The sequence below is a fragment of the Falco biarmicus genome, chromosome 10, assembly GCF_023638135.1.
Source record: "Falco biarmicus isolate bFalBia1 chromosome 10, bFalBia1.pri, whole genome shotgun sequence".
Taxonomy (NCBI): domain Eukaryota; kingdom Metazoa; phylum Chordata; class Aves; order Falconiformes; family Falconidae; genus Falco; species Falco biarmicus.
In genome coordinates, this window is record NC_079297.1 from 36,634,258 (window position 1) to 36,649,028 (window position 14,771).

The following is a 14,771-nucleotide window of genomic DNA, read 5'->3' on the forward strand; positions in this document are numbered from 1 at the left end:
AGCTGAAGGTGGGTAAGGTCAGGAGCTGCTCTGAGTACATGGCTGGGTCACACGAGCCCTGCAACTTCATCTGAAGTGTCATTGCAGGTCTCTCTTAGTAAAATGCTATGGGCGGGGGGGGGGGGGAGAGAAAGGAATTTTTTTCTTAACTGTGTAGTTGCTTTTCTGGGAGGCTGAGTAGCCAGCAGTGGGCATCGACCCTGTCTGCTGGGAGCCGTGATGCCGGGTGCCAGGGCGGGGAGCATGCGGGGGAGCCCCGGCACAGCCTTGGAGCCTGTTCTGGAAAAGCACAGGCAGCGTGTGTTCCGTGTTCCATGGCCTTCGGCTGGAGCTGCCACCCCCCTGCCCACGAGGCTGCCCCGCTCCCCGCTGCCGCCCGCTCGCCCCCAGCACAAACCCAGCCCTACCTGGGGTCACCCAGCGTTTTGGGGGTCCCTCAAAGAAATCAGTGCCTGCAGGCAACCTGCATATCTACCCCTCCCAGGAGGGTCATGAGGGGGAAAAACCTCCACGTCTCTATCTGGGAAAGATACAAAGCGGTCACTCGGCTGGCGAGGATGGGCACATCTTGAGAGAAAACTTTCCCCTGAGGCCGGCGGGGCCCACTCACAGCTCATCTCCCCCTCTCCACCAGATGCTGTTCCCCTAGACTCCAGCAAGCAAAAAGGAAAGGTCCCTCCCAGCATTTTTTGCTGGGAAGATGCACACCCCTGCCTGCTCTCGCTGGCCAGTTGTTTACATTATCCCAAGGCAAAATCCTCCCTCTCCCCCCTCAGCATCACTAAGTGCTATTGTTTAACCCCCGTGTGCACCAGCTTGCTCATGGACGTGCTCGGTTTCTTTTTAGCCTCGTTACATCAGCAATAAGCTATTCCAGTCTTTATTCACCTACTAATGAATTATACATTGATTATACAATAGAAGCTCTCTGCATCGGTGGGCTGGGCTCTTCCTCTCCCACATGGCATCTCGCAGCGGCTCAGCCCAGCTGCGGCTCAGCCCCCTCCGATGCCCTGAGAAAAATGAACATTCACTTTCTGGGCTCATGAGCTGAGAAGAGGGAGCATCTGCGCAGGATGGGGAAACCCGCTTGGATTTGTTCTTCCTCTGCTGTAGCTCTGGCGGGAGCTGATGCTGTCCCACCCCCCCACCCCCCCCCTTCCTCCTCCTCTTTATACAACCTGACCCGTCACCATAGATACGTTGACATAAATATTTAAAGATGGCAGAGAGACAGACCATGCAGACGAGAACCATTTGTTGAGTTTATTAGAAACAGAAACTTCAGGCGCAGCTACAGGTCTCAGTGTGCCGCATCCCCCCCCCCACTCCCCACCCCCCACCCCACCCCCAAAGACTGCAAGGCAAACACAACCCCCCGGCTGCCACGCTGCTTCCACTGAGGCTGCAGAGCTGGGCATGGGGATTTTCAGGTGAACAGGCGCCAGCCACCCCTGCCAGGGCACAGAAAAGATATTCTGGAGATACCTCCTTACATACATGGATGAGATTCTTAATATTAGTTTTTCTACTCAGACTGAAGGTTTTGGCTGGCTCCCAGGGGTGCAAGCGAGCCTCTCATGAGATGATGGAGCTCCACCTTCCCGCTGCCACAGGTCCATGCCCTGCAGGTTGCACTTGCTCAGGTCCCTGCCTTGAAAAAACAGTATTGCAGGTGTTGCTGGCCTAGGAAGTTATTCTTATGTGCTCTGGGACTATCAGCCTCCCACAGGATGACTTTCTGAGCTTTTCATGCATCTCCAAAATGTCCTACTTAAAGATTCTTTGGTGGTGCTGCTGTTGTTTGGTTTTATTTTTTACCACCACAGGTAAATTGGAAATCCAGGCTGCTTCTGTCCCATTTTCCAGAGAAAGTAAGATGTGGTGGTGGTAGTTAAAAGCTAACTGGGACCTTACCCACAAAGTGATGTGCATTTTATTCCCACGGTTTTCCCACTGGTTTTGCACTGGCTGTGGGGAGGGCAGGGGCGCTGGTACACAGACCCAAGCCGTGCAGCAGGAGCACCACAGCCACCCCGCAGTCCCCAGCAGAGCAGGGACTCCCACTTGCTCTCCCAAGTCTCCTGGAGACCCTGGGTCTTAGGAGTTTAATGCCTGCCTTGATGCTAATTGTTACACACCTTGGTGCCAGCTCTCTAGGTGTGCATACAGGTGGGGAGGGCATGGGTCTGTCTTCTCCCCTCATTCCCCTCCATTGCTTTTTATAAAACACAAGGGTTTTTTAAGCTGGAGCTGCTGGAAGGCTGGCAGGCATCTCCCTGGGAGAAGCAGCTCGAAGTCCCGGGGACTGGGTTTGCCGAGTCCTGCTGGTTAGGGGCTGCCTGCTGAACCCAGGGCTGGGAGGCAGTCCGAGCCGCACCTGCCCTGATGGACCCTGGTGAGTCATAGCCGTAGATGCCAGCTCTGCCAAAACCCACAAGCTCAACACTGATTTTTATAAACAGATTCACAAAAAAACCCCTCAACAACCCAAGCCCAGCAGAGAGAGGGAAAACACTGCAAGCACCTCTGCTCTCCGCCTGCAAAATCCAGTTGCAAACGCAAATTCAAACAGCCATGCAGGGGAACAGGGATTTTATTAGTTGGGATTTTAAGGCTACTTTTTAAAACTTTTTTAGAGTTTACTTTTTTATTCCAGTGGTGCAAGGCTTGGGAGATAGGTAGCTGCTTCACCGACCTGCCTGCAGCTCGGTGCTCTGTAAACCACGACGCATTAGCATGGCAAGTGCTGAGCACTCAGCCTGAGCCCGTCCTCCTGGAGAGGGAAATCATCAGCCCTATTCATAGCGCTCACACTCGATACCGGCATGTGACACCAATACACAAACTGAATTTCTGCAAATTAGTTTTACTTATTTATACAGCAGCATTTTATAAAGAGCTGCTAAAGCCGCTGAGAGTCTTTGAAATGCAGTTCTGGTACTTTATGGGCTGTACAGCAAGTAGTACAGCACGGCAAATGAACAGACAACGTCTGAAATCACACGTAACCTTGGCAAACTGTATACGTTATTATCTTGATGCTGTGCCACAGTGCTGGGCTTTTTTCTTCCTGTATGTTAAGGTCAAAGTTTTCAAATGTACTCAGCTGAGCTTCTTAAGGGGAAAAAAACCCAACAAAACAAACAAAAACAAATGCTGAAGAAAAATATTGGAACAAAATAATCCTTTTCCACTTCCAAGTCCACTTCCAAGTGGACTTTGTTGGTGTGGCCAGATGGGTGAACCCAGCTTAGACCCAGTAGGCTTTAGCCTGTAACTGGAAGCTTCTTGATGTAGGTGGTGGGGCTGTGCCCCTGCTCCCCCGCCAGAGCCGCACCTGTACCCAAGCCCGGGGCAGCATGTGCTCTGACACAACCTGAAGGAACGTCCCATAAACGGGACTCTGTTAGCTCCAAACTAAATTGTTTGCTAATATAATTTTTGGAGGATATGGAAAGGTTTATTTCTCTTTTTCCATTTTCCTTCCCTTCCCAATGCAAGAAAAAAAAAGGCAGAAAGCAAGAGAAGAAAAGCGACAGTGACAAAACCAAAAAGCGACCCTGAGCTCACTAGAAGCAGTTTCAATGCCAACTTTGTGCAGTGGCTGCAGCTGGGGTTGCCTGCTCTGCAGCACACAAAAGTTGATTTGAGAGTCATTTTCTTCCGCAGCCGGCGGGGCTGCTGCTGCCGCAGGTTTGCAGCTGGTTCCTTCCTCTCCCTCGCGCAGGCTCTCCAAGCGGTGCCTGAGAGGTTTTCCGAGAGGTTTTCTGGAGACAGCCACCAAAGCGTGCGGGAGGCTCCTTGCTTCATGTACCCTCCTGTCTTCAACCTCTCCATTGGGTTGTGGGCGGGGGGAAGCAGAATTTTTATTTTAATATTTATTGCTGGAAAGGATGAAGGTGCAAAAATAAAGGTGATGTGGGATGCTACAATGCAGCAAGTGAGTAGCTTCGTGATCCTGCCGTTATCCCCTGGACTGGTGAGCAGGAGCCACAAGGATTACAGCTATTGCTGCAACCAGATGGGTCCTACTGGCAATTTGGGACAGTGCTTACAGGCATGAGCAGCCTGGTGAACCTCCGGCTTCCTTGGTAAGGCTGGGTGAGCAAACGTGGCTTAGAGACAAAGGGCTTATGCATCCATGGCGAGCCTGCAATTGAGGGCATACTCAGCATAAGTAATTGGGGAACGGGGCCAAGCCCTATTTGTGCCTGGCGCCCGCTGCAGAGCCATGGGCTGCTCCCGAGGGGCGAAGGAGCGTTGGATGAACACAACGGAGCCCTGGACCCACTCATCCCCGAGGACCCCGGGATGATTTTGGAGCAAGTTGACTCATTTTCAGCGTACGCATGCAGGAAATGTGTGCTTAGCTAACAGCACCTTCCTGCTTAGGGGATGCGTGGTGGGGCTGGCCATCGAGCGTGACAGTGTTTGGCACAGGAGCTGCTCCCCGAAACGCTGTGGCCAGAGGGGGTGCCGGGGCCGATCACCGCGCACAGCGCTGCAGGCAGGCGCCTCGTTCGTAGCAGCACAGCAAGGCCCCATCCTTCACCAGCAGTCCTCCTGCGCCCCGGTGCTGTGGCTTGCTGTCCTACCCCGGCAAGAAGCGGCCGGGCGTGCTGGAAGCATGGGGAGAGAGCAAGTTGTATTTTAGGGATGAGCAAGTGGGGCAAAGAGGGTTTCGGCCAAAAAGACTGGGAAATTTCATTGTGCTTCTGTTGCACAGCTTTGCACTTACTTAACTAAAATTCAACTAAAATTTTGAAGCCATAACGTGAGGCTAGCTTGAACGGTTGGCGTGCATGACCCAGATCCCTTTGGTGGGCAGCCTGGGAGTGCCCCAGGTGCTCCTGCAACCCAGTAACTGAGGGAAAACGTCCTGAGCGATTCTTCTGAACTTGCTGCAATTATGTGCAGTAATAAAGCCACAGGCTTAGGCAAAAAGTGTTTGGCAGATCAGAGCGCAGGATAACAGGACAGGAGGAAACGAAGGAGGAAATGCTTCTCTGAATTTGAAACTGCAAGTTTTAATGTAAATATCCTTTCCTCTTTTTTTATCTCGGGGGAGGAGTTCCTCCTCATGGGTGCACCCAAAACCTTCTGTAGAAAGAAATACAAGCACTGCTGCACCCTGCACCCATTCACAGAGGTCTCTCCCTGCACTCCGGGCTGCCTGGTGACATCCAGGGGATGGGGGCAAGGTTTAACGGGTGAGAGTCAGGCTTGTGAGATGGTGGTGCCACACTACAGCCCCCCAGCACCTGCCCCTGTGGCTGCCACTTGCATGTAGGAAATTCTGTGTTGTCAGCCACCTATGGTGGGTGGGAAAAAGGAGAAAAAGGGGAAAACAAACAAACAAAATCACAAAAAAGGGAAAAAAACCCACACACACAAAAAAAAAAAAGGAAAAAGGGAAAAGGGAAAAGGAAAAAGGGGGAAGAAAGGGAAGACAAAGGAAAAAGGAGGGAAGATAACAGAAAAAGAAAAAAAAGGAAAAAGGGGGGAGGAAAAAAGAAAGAGGAGGAAGAGAAAAAAACGGGAAAGAGAAAGGAAGAAATAAAAAAGTGTGGGGAAGATCATAGAAAAAAGAAAAAGGAAAGAACGGGAAAAGGGGAAGGAAAAAAGGAAAAAAGAGGGGGAGAAAAAGAAAGATAAAAGGAGAAAAAGAAGGAAGGGGGAGGAAAAAAGAAAAAAGGCCAAAAGGCAGGAAGAAAATTAAAAAAGGAAAAGGGGGGAGAAGGAAAAAAGGAAAAAGGGGAAAAAGGAAAAAAGGAAAAGGGAGGAAAAGGAAAAAAGGGAAAGAGGAAAAAAGGTGGGGGAAGCGGGAGCAAGAGCGGGGAGCGGCGGGCCCGGCCGCGGGGCGCTGTGCGCGCCGCTCCGGCTCTCGCTCCGTCGGGGCGGGGCGCGGGCGCGGGGCGGGGCGCGGGGCGGGGCGGGGCGGGGCGGGCCGCGCTCTCTCCTCCCGCCGCCGCCCAGCCGGCAGCAGGGTCTGAGGGGAGCAGCCGCCGCCGCACCGCCAGCGCCCGCCGCCGCCGCCGCCATGGGGGTGGAAGGCTGCACCAAGTGCATCAAATACCTCCTCTTCGTCTTCAACTTCATCTTCTGGGTGAGCCCCGGGGCAGCGGGGGGCGGGGGAGCCCCGCGCCCGGGTAACGGGGCTCCAACATGGCTCAGCTGCCCGCGCCGGGCCCTGGCTCCTTCCCGCCGCCGGCGCCCGGGGGTGTCTCGGGGGGTGCGTGGGGGGAGGGGGGCGCTTATTCTTCCACTCTTGTTTAATGCGTGCATATATACATATATATATATTTATTTGCACACGTATATCTATTTATCCGGGGTTTGATGCGGATCTATGTAGGGAGGTTTCTAGGCGCCCCTTGCCGAGGGGCCTGGCTGCTGGGCCGGGGCGGGGGCTGCAGCGGCCCCCCGAGGCCTGCGCCCCCAGACCCCGCCGTCTGTGGGTCTGCGTGGGCAAAGCGGTGCTTCCCAGCCAGCCGGGGAAGGCGGAGGGCAGGAGGGGTGGCTGCTGCCAGGCGGAGGGGGGAGAGGTGCCGGCCCTGCTGCAAAGGAGCCGGCAAGGAGAAGGTGCTCAAAAAACATGGGCGATGGGGGCTGGTTTTGCCCGGGCCACACCGGGAGCTGGTGGGGAGCCGGTGGGTCTGGACGTCCCTGGCGCCGCGTCAGAACTGGCCTCGACGCCTGCCTTTGGGTTGTGCCCAAGCTGGGCACCGCTGCCTCCACCTCCTGGGAAGATATTTTAGGATGCAGGTTTTACCCAGGTTGGAGACGTTGCCCTTCTCCAGGAAGTTTCTCATGAAATAATCCATCCAGACATGCAGCTAATTTAGCAAAAAGCGGCGTATCCCGGTTTCCCTGCAAACCAGGTTTGCCCCAGTTAGAAACAGCCTCCAGCAACGCAGGGCTGGCATGGCAAGAAACGCTTTCTGCCTGCTCCTGGGAGCAACGAAATGTGCCCGAGCAGGCTGCTTTTTTTATTTTTTAAATAGATCACTTTCTATTCCCCGAAATGCTGTCAAGCGAGCCCAGCCCCACCCTGCAGAGGCAAGGCACCACTTGCCGAGCGCTGGCTGCGTGGTCAGGACGTGCCCCTTGTCTGACACCCCACCCTGCTGATGAGGAGTTCAGGGTTTTTCGTAACATTTGCTTGCAGCAGCCAAGGCAGCAAGGAGGGCTGGTGGGGAGGAGAGCAATGCCTCAGAGCAGACCCTGCCTCAGCACTGCATGCTGTGCTGCCTGGGGGGGGTCTTCTGCTTGCTGCCTTCCCCCCTGGGTGTACGGTGAAGGGCTGGGGGGCGGGGGGGGATGGCCTCGCCTCTGGGAGGTGTAGGGCTTAACTGCTGTGTGGGAGCAAGCACTGTCAAATCCAGCCTGATTTCAGGCCTTTTTGCCTTGTTTCTGGGTATAATGCTGACCAAGGGAGAGATGACGAGCTCTGACGACAGTGGTGTTAATTGATACCTGATGCGTTGCCAGCTGCAAGATGAATGTGGGACAGTCCTGGGTTGTTGGGTTTTTTTTAACCTTTTCCTCCACCCTTAAAATGGCAGGATGGAGGCGGGTAGGCTCTTCTGAAGTTTTGTTCCTTCCGAGTTAGCGTGTTTATCCCAGGGCTTTTTCTTCCCTTCTGGACCCAGTTTCCTGCCATTCTTGTTGCAGAAGCCTCCGGCTGTGGATGAGAGGGAGGAAGGGTCTCCTGAGTAGCAGGAAGGATGCCAGAGGCTCTGCACAGCCACCGCTCCTGAGCAAGCTTGTTTGCATGCCCCAATCTGTATTTGCAAAACAGCAGAATGCCCGCTTATAAAAGATAAGCTTGCAAGAGGAATAGCTGATCTGTTTAATTTCCCTGTTAGGACTTCTGGTGCCTTGCTCTGCCTCTCAGAAGGAGCACTGGAGGAGATACTCCAGCTCCTTCCAAGGTGGGGTTCCCGTAAGCTGGGACCCGCTGGTGCCCCAAAACACCTCACAGTGCTGGGCTCACTTGTGGCCAGTCCTCTCAGACCAGTTCCTGTGCAGATGGGGAGCCTGGGCTTCGTTAGAATTAACGATGCTTTCTGTCAGGCTGGCCCGCTGAAGCGTGGTTGAACACCGGGTCTAAAGTTTTCAAGCCCTTTTGTGTTGTTTTTTAAACCAGTAGTTGAGGGGAATTTTAGGTTTACCACCAAGCGAACACCGTTAGTGGCCAACCTTGCACCCCCAGCCAGGGAGGGATGCCTCGGTGGCCACTGAAGCATGAAGGCCCTTCTCATAGGGTGGCATTTAAGGACTGGACATGGTGTTGAGCACCTTTGCTGCGGGGTGGCTGTGTCAGGACCCCAGCTCTGACCCGAAGGAGGTACAAGACGGGGCACTCGCAGCCCTGTGGTCCTTCCAGCGGGTTAGTGTGCAAGTACTGCTGGCTGGGCTCCTTGTGCTCATTTGCTGATCATTTGCCTTGCACCCAGCCGAGACTGGGCGCTGTTGGTAAAAACAAGCAGCAGGCGGAGTCCAAAGTTTGGCAGGGGCTGCTGCATCGTGTTGCACGGGAGTTTGTTCCGCTGCCCAAGAGGGAGAAAGGGAGCAATTCTCAGCCTTAATAGTGTTAACAAATAAGAAAGAAACTCTGATAACTTTTTAAAGTAGTCCTGCTGGAGTGTAAATAAACTGACACCCCCCTGGCTTCCTCCCCCTTCCTTCTGGCAGCACAGGGGGAATTTCATAAAGCCACTGCGTTGAAAAGCAAGAGGAAAAGGCAGCCCTGCTGCCAGCTCCCCAGGGTGCCTTGGCAGCCCTCTCTGCCTGAGGTGTTCTGGTTTTATTTTATTTTTTGGGCTTGTTTTTCCTTTGCATATGCATTTCTGAGAAGAAGATGCCAGGGTTACGTGCTCGGTCCAAGGTGGCTCTTGAGGAGGGAGCAGTGGCTGCTGCACGGACCACGTGTACAGATGGGTGTCCATCCCAGGAGAGAATAGGTCCCCACATGTTTCATAGCGGCATCTGCCTACCAAAGTGCTGGAGGAAGCTGTGAGCAGCACCTGGAGACTTCACCGGGTTAGTAAAACACAGGGCTGGCAAGACAAAAGTTTTTCTGTGTTGCAAACTTGTCCTGAAAGCTTGGTGTGGCCAGCAGCAAGGGGATGCTCTGCTTCCCTGCCGTGTGAGAGGGAGCAGTAGCAGTACCCATCACTGGGCGGTTTTGCTGGTGCGGTGGGCAGGCCCAGCTCAGCCTGCAGCCCGGAGTGGGGCTGGGCTAGGCACAAGGTGAGGTGGAGCTGCTTCTCCACCCCACTTACAGTAAGCGGCCAGGCTTCAGCTGCTCTCCTGAATTACCTGAATCCGACAGCAGAGCTCAGTGTGTGGGGCTGAACTGACCACTGCTGCAAAGAGTCCCTGGAGAGGCTGAAGGAAGCCAGAGATCTATTTAAAAATGTAATTAAACATAACCAAGGAAAAATTGGCTTGCTTGGAGAAGGATTGCCCAGCTTATTAGCTAATACAGCCCGTGGCAGACTTCCAGGTCTAGAGAACCGCTGACTGCCCTGCCAGAGAGGTGTCTAATTAAAAGGAAGAGCTTGCTCCTAATGCCATTTTCCAGGCACCACATAACTCTTTTTCTCTTGCTTAAGTGGAGTGGATGTGGTGCAGCTGGGGTGCAAAGGCAAGGAAGGGCAAGAGCACAGGGGACGTGGAAGTGAAAGTCTGTCTTGATAGGGGTGATCGGAAGGGGAGGAGTGGAAGAGTCGAATTTTGTTGTACAACACTGGAAAATCTGTCAGATGTTCCCTGCAGTCCGCAAAGCGGGCACCAAGATACTGTGTGGCTTTGGTGATGAGAGGTGACAGTGGAGGGAGGCGGCAGCTTTCTGTGGTGGTGATCCCACAGTGACAGCTCTGCTGAGTGGCACGTGAGCCTCCCAATGTGATGAGGAGGGCAGTTGGGTACCGCTCTTTGCAGGTTTAAACAGAAAATAGAAGAGCTGGTGGTGCATGTGACGTGCAGCTCCAAAGCAGGGATTTCAAGTAACTCCCTGGCTAACAAAGTAGCTTGTGTTTCCTTCTGGGCACAGGCTTGCGCTGAGCGCTGCTGAAATGCTATTAATGATAGCAGCTAGCAGGCTGCTCCGCTGTGGAGTGCGGGATTTCGTTTGGTTATTTGTCTCCTGGGAATCACAGAGAGCCTTGCGAGCAGCGAGGACGTGGCGCTGGCCAAGCATCTTCTTCCCATGACTTTAGGTTTGGTATCCTGGGATGATGTACAGGCAGACGTGTTTCCACGTGTGTTTGACCCTGCCTGTCTTTGAAGGGCAAGGGAGAGGTTTTCTTAGCAGGCTCAGTACCTGGACCCAAGTTTTCCTGCTGATAGCTCTCTGGGGATGTGTTTCTGGCCTGTCTGTCAAGTGAACACATTTGTACCATCACCTACAAAACCTCTTCTGAAGTCTCTGCGTGCAGGAGGTTGTTTAAGCAGGGCTTTTGAGGAGACCAGTGCCCTGCCCTAGGGGCATACCCGGTTTCTGTTAATGAGCTGGGCTGCAGCTGCAAGGAGGGAGCAGAGCTGGTGGCTGGAAGGGGGTTTGCTCTCTTTTCCTGAGGTTATTCTTCTATCAGCCACCGTCATGCTTATCTCCTGCAAGAGCATTAATCCGCGTACGATGCCTCGAGAAGTACTTTGATCCTGTACTGTGCAAGTGCCTTTTGCTGCGATTATTAAAAAGGGAAGGCAGTTGTATTACTGTTGTACTTAAATGCTTATGTATGGGACCAAATTAATTTTAAAGTGATATCTGTAATTGTTTTCCTCTCCACCGAGGGCAATTAAACCCTGCTGGTAGATGTCAATGTGTAGTGATACTTATGTCCACAGCGGGGATCAGGCTGCAGCAGGCAGGGAGCAGCCGATGGGCTCAGTGCTCCCTGTTGGAGGACCCTGCTCCAGGATTTTGGTGCCAGATTCCTGCTCCTCTCCCATCCATCAAGCTTTATTTGGCTTCTCGTGTGCTGCTCCTCTGGGAGTGTTTCTCTGGAACTTGTTTTGAAAAGCTCCATAGTGTTGTGGGGCTGGTAACTATAGGCACCAGTGGAGAATTTCGCCCCAGCCGGCAGCTCTATTAATAGCCACTGCTGGAAGGTGGTGGCGGCTGCGCTGCTGGGAGCAGACCACGGGCTGCAGGCCATCTTCCTCCTCCTGCCTGCAGCGCACAGGCCTCTTCCCAAATGCCCTTTCTGCAGTTCCTGGGCAGGACTTGTCTGCAAACTTTCAGCCTGACTTTTGGCGGTGTGATTGCTGTGGAAGGCGGAAGACCTCACCTCTGCTCTCCAAGAAGAGTCCTCTTCTGTCACTGTGATTTGCGAGCGTGTGGGCCGAACTCGGTGGAAAAGCTTTTATGTTGTGTGGCTGTCAAACTGCAACCACATTTGTCTGATTTAAGTCATTTTCCCTGCTTACATCCCCCACAAAAAGTTTTGCAGGGGTCTTGATGTCTTGGTGCTCCAGGGCATCCCACAGTCCACCCCAACATGCAGCATGGGGCTGATCTGGAGTGCTTCTCACCTTAAAATTTTAATATAATATTTGTCATGAAGGCCTGCCATCATAACATGAAGACCATTGTAGCATCAAACCAAAGTTCCCAGTTCGCGGGCTGCTCTGAGCCTCGTGCTGCACCCCAAACTCTTTCAGTGCTTCCTCAGGGTGCACTGAGTGCCGTTATTTCTATTTGCAGTAGAAAAGAAACTCGGCTTCTGCTTTCCAGGAAGCAGGGCACAGGGTGTGGGCAGGCTCGGTGCCACCTGTGTGCTTGCCACCAGTGATCACGTGCTCCTCTCCTGCCTGCCTTGGTCCTTGAGGTGGCTCTGCAGAACCCGTAAGGTCCTAGCACGCATCTTGCAAGGGCTTATATTGCCCTTCCAAAGGTAATTTCCATCGTTAATGAATCTCTAGCTCCTTGCTTTCCCGCCCCCCACCCCTGCTGACACTAGGTGTGGCAACAAAATGTTTCCTTATTTATGCTGCACGCATTGGAGAATGTGATATCTGCTGCTCTACCTAGAGACCCAGAAATGAGCTGGGAGCAAAACTTTCAGCCCCAAATTAGCAATTTTTTTCTGGCTGTGTGAGGGACTCACATGTACATGGCAAGATGCTTCAGCCTTGGCAAGCCATTTTGTCCTTCTGTGTCCCAGTTCCCCATGCCTTAAAGGAAGCTGGAGAGGAGCTGCGGGGAGCCCTGGCTGGGCTCCTCAAGTGGGGTCCAGGTGCCATCCCCTCGAAGGGCTCAGCTTCTAGGCAGCAGAAGGGAAGCAGCAAGCCTGTGCAGCATGAAAACCTGTTAAAAATCTCTACCTGAGATCTATAAACCTATAAAAATCTACCTGAATTGTGAAACAGCTAAAACCTGTTAAGCTTTCTTGGCAGCATCCTACTTCTTGTTAGTAACTGTGTTATTTCACAGGCATCGTGGCACGGGCTCCCTGTGTTTTTGCAGCGAGGTGGGAGCTTCTCCAGCCTGTGGGATCACGGGGGTTGGGAATCAGTGTCTCGCTGGCAGGAACAGCCGCGGCCACGGGAAGCAGCACTGCTAAAAATACAGCATTGTGAAACTGCTGGCACCTCTGCTTCCCTCCTTCACTGGCTTGAGCCGCAGGATATCTGCTTTGCTTTGACATGCCCAGCAAGGCACCCTGTGGCCAGAATTTCTTCCTTTTTCTTCTAGCCACCAGGAAACCTATTTTGGAGAGAGGTGGAGGGGAGGGAGCAGGGAGGAAGAGGGCTGTGGGCAGTGGAAGGAGGCTGATGCACATCCTGGCGTACGTGAGTGTCTGGAGAGTGGCAGGGCAAAAGTGGGAGCAGCTTGGCCCTGTTCACTCCTTTAATTTGGGGCACTCCACAGCCATTCCTCACGCACCTCATCATGGAGCTCATGGAAATTTCTTGTGGAGGGGAGGATGACTTAAGCTGCGAAAATGGGCTTGTTTCCTTGCCCCACAGCTGGATCTGGGAAATTTTAGGGTGAGCGGCCTATGGGTCAGTGGGGCTCAATCCAGGAGGGAGCCCCACGACATGCACAGTGGATGGGGTGGCAAACCAGGGCTGCACACCTGCCGTCACCGTGACGCTCAGATGGTAATACCCCATCACCTCTGGGGGGGCTGCCTTTTCCCTCCCCTCGGCAGCATCCAATGGAGGCTTCCCCCTGCTGTGCCACGTGAGAACAGCATCCCCGTGAAAAGCAAGCCTTGGGCAGGCAGGATCCAGCTGGAAAAGTCTGGCTGTCTGTGGAAGAAGCAATAAATCTCCAGAAGCTGGAAAACAGTGGTAAAGAGGGAACACCGGAGCCTGCCGCGCCACCTCTGCTGTGCTGGCAGGCTGCTCGGGGCACCATCTCCTGGATCCAGAGCACTAGTGATGCACCTCTGCAACTGCCCTTGTGCTGGTGGGGGAGCAGCCGACTGGGGAGGTCGGCTTGTGGAAGGCAGAGCTAAGAACATTGCAGTGCTGGTGTTGCTGAAGTTGAAGCTTTCGTTATTACTGCTCTTTTTAAAAAATAAATAAAGCAGTCCCCAAAAATGTAAATGGAGAGCTGTGCTGACACTTGGGGTATATCTTTGATGAATGATCACCATGTCGCAGAGGCTGGGGCTGTCTGATGAGCTGGGCACACAAAGAGCAGTGGGGTAGCCTGCATGAGATCCTGGGTACCTACAGCAGAAAACACAGCAATGTTTAGTATATGAAGGTATGCAGCCTAGAGGTGAGCATGATACTGCTATCAGTGGTTGCAGCTCTTCTGGCTCTGGTTTTGGCAAACGGCAGTGTTTGTAGGATGGGGAGGGAAGAAAATGTGGAGCTTATATCTGGAACTAGTTGTACTGAAAATGAGATTATCCCAAGCAAGGGGCAGTGGAAGGCAGGGTTACTGTGGTGAGCCAATGAGGTTTTCTCCCTCTTGTCGTTTTTCCTTTCGGAAGAAAGATGCCTTAATTAACATTCTGCACTGCTTGGTGGTGGAAAGATGTATGATTATAGTGGAAAAAGTTACTCATCATAGCCTAAACCCTCTTTTCATTAGTAAGTGAATGTCTTTTTCTCTTAAGAAATCCAGCTGCTAAAACTTTTGTTCAGAGGTTCTCCATGCTCTGTTAAAAAAGCAAATGGAGTCAGGTGGTGTGGGAGGGATGTGGGGTGTTCCTGGGGCACATTCAGGATGAAACTGGGAACATCTGGAGATGGTTCAGCTGGCTGCAATAGGCAGACCTCAACGCTGGGGTGGGTTTGATGAGTCAGAAAAGGCTTTGTCCCATTTAGTTGATGTTCCTAAAGGATTAAGAAATATCTTGGGGATAGCTTGCAGCCCGCTTTTGGTCCTGTGTCAGGTGTTTTAGGGCAAACTGGATTGGAAAGCAGCTGCTGCTTCTCGTGCTGGTGTCACCCCAGCCTCACCACAGGTGGCAGAGCGTGCTGGGGTGGGTACTGCTAGGCACAGTGGGTGGCATGCCAGGGCAGAGCGATGTTTCCCTGCAGAGGAAGGTCTGCAGCCTTTTCTTCACCTCTCCCACCTAGCATAGAAACCCAAATCTGCCTCAGGATCTCCTCTCCCCTGGGAGCCACCAAGAGACCTTTACTTTGGCACTGATTGATTTGGGGGCATTCTCCTTCTTCTGAGAGGATAAACGTGGGCTTCGTTACGCTCTCAGACAATGAATACGACATGCCAGGCTGGATTTGGGTAACTTTCTGCAAAACCACAAGCTGCCTTATTTGGAGTTGGATTTGAG

At 53.0% G+C, this 14,771-nt stretch overlaps 1 protein-coding gene across 1 annotated transcript in view; it reads left to right on the top strand.

Annotated features, from left to right (window-relative positions):
- Nucleotides 1–5,944: 5,944 nt before the first annotated feature.
- The window catches only part of CD81 (CD81 molecule), a 33,371-nt gene continuing 24,544 nt past the window's right edge, over nucleotides 5,945–14,771 (top strand). The window contains exon 1 of the mRNA XM_056353948.1: nucleotides 5,945–6,109. Coding sequence (XP_056209923.1) covers nucleotides 6,044–6,109 — 66 coding nt within the window. The 5' untranslated portion in view covers nucleotides 5,945–6,043. The remainder of the gene's footprint in view (nucleotides 6,110–14,771) is intronic.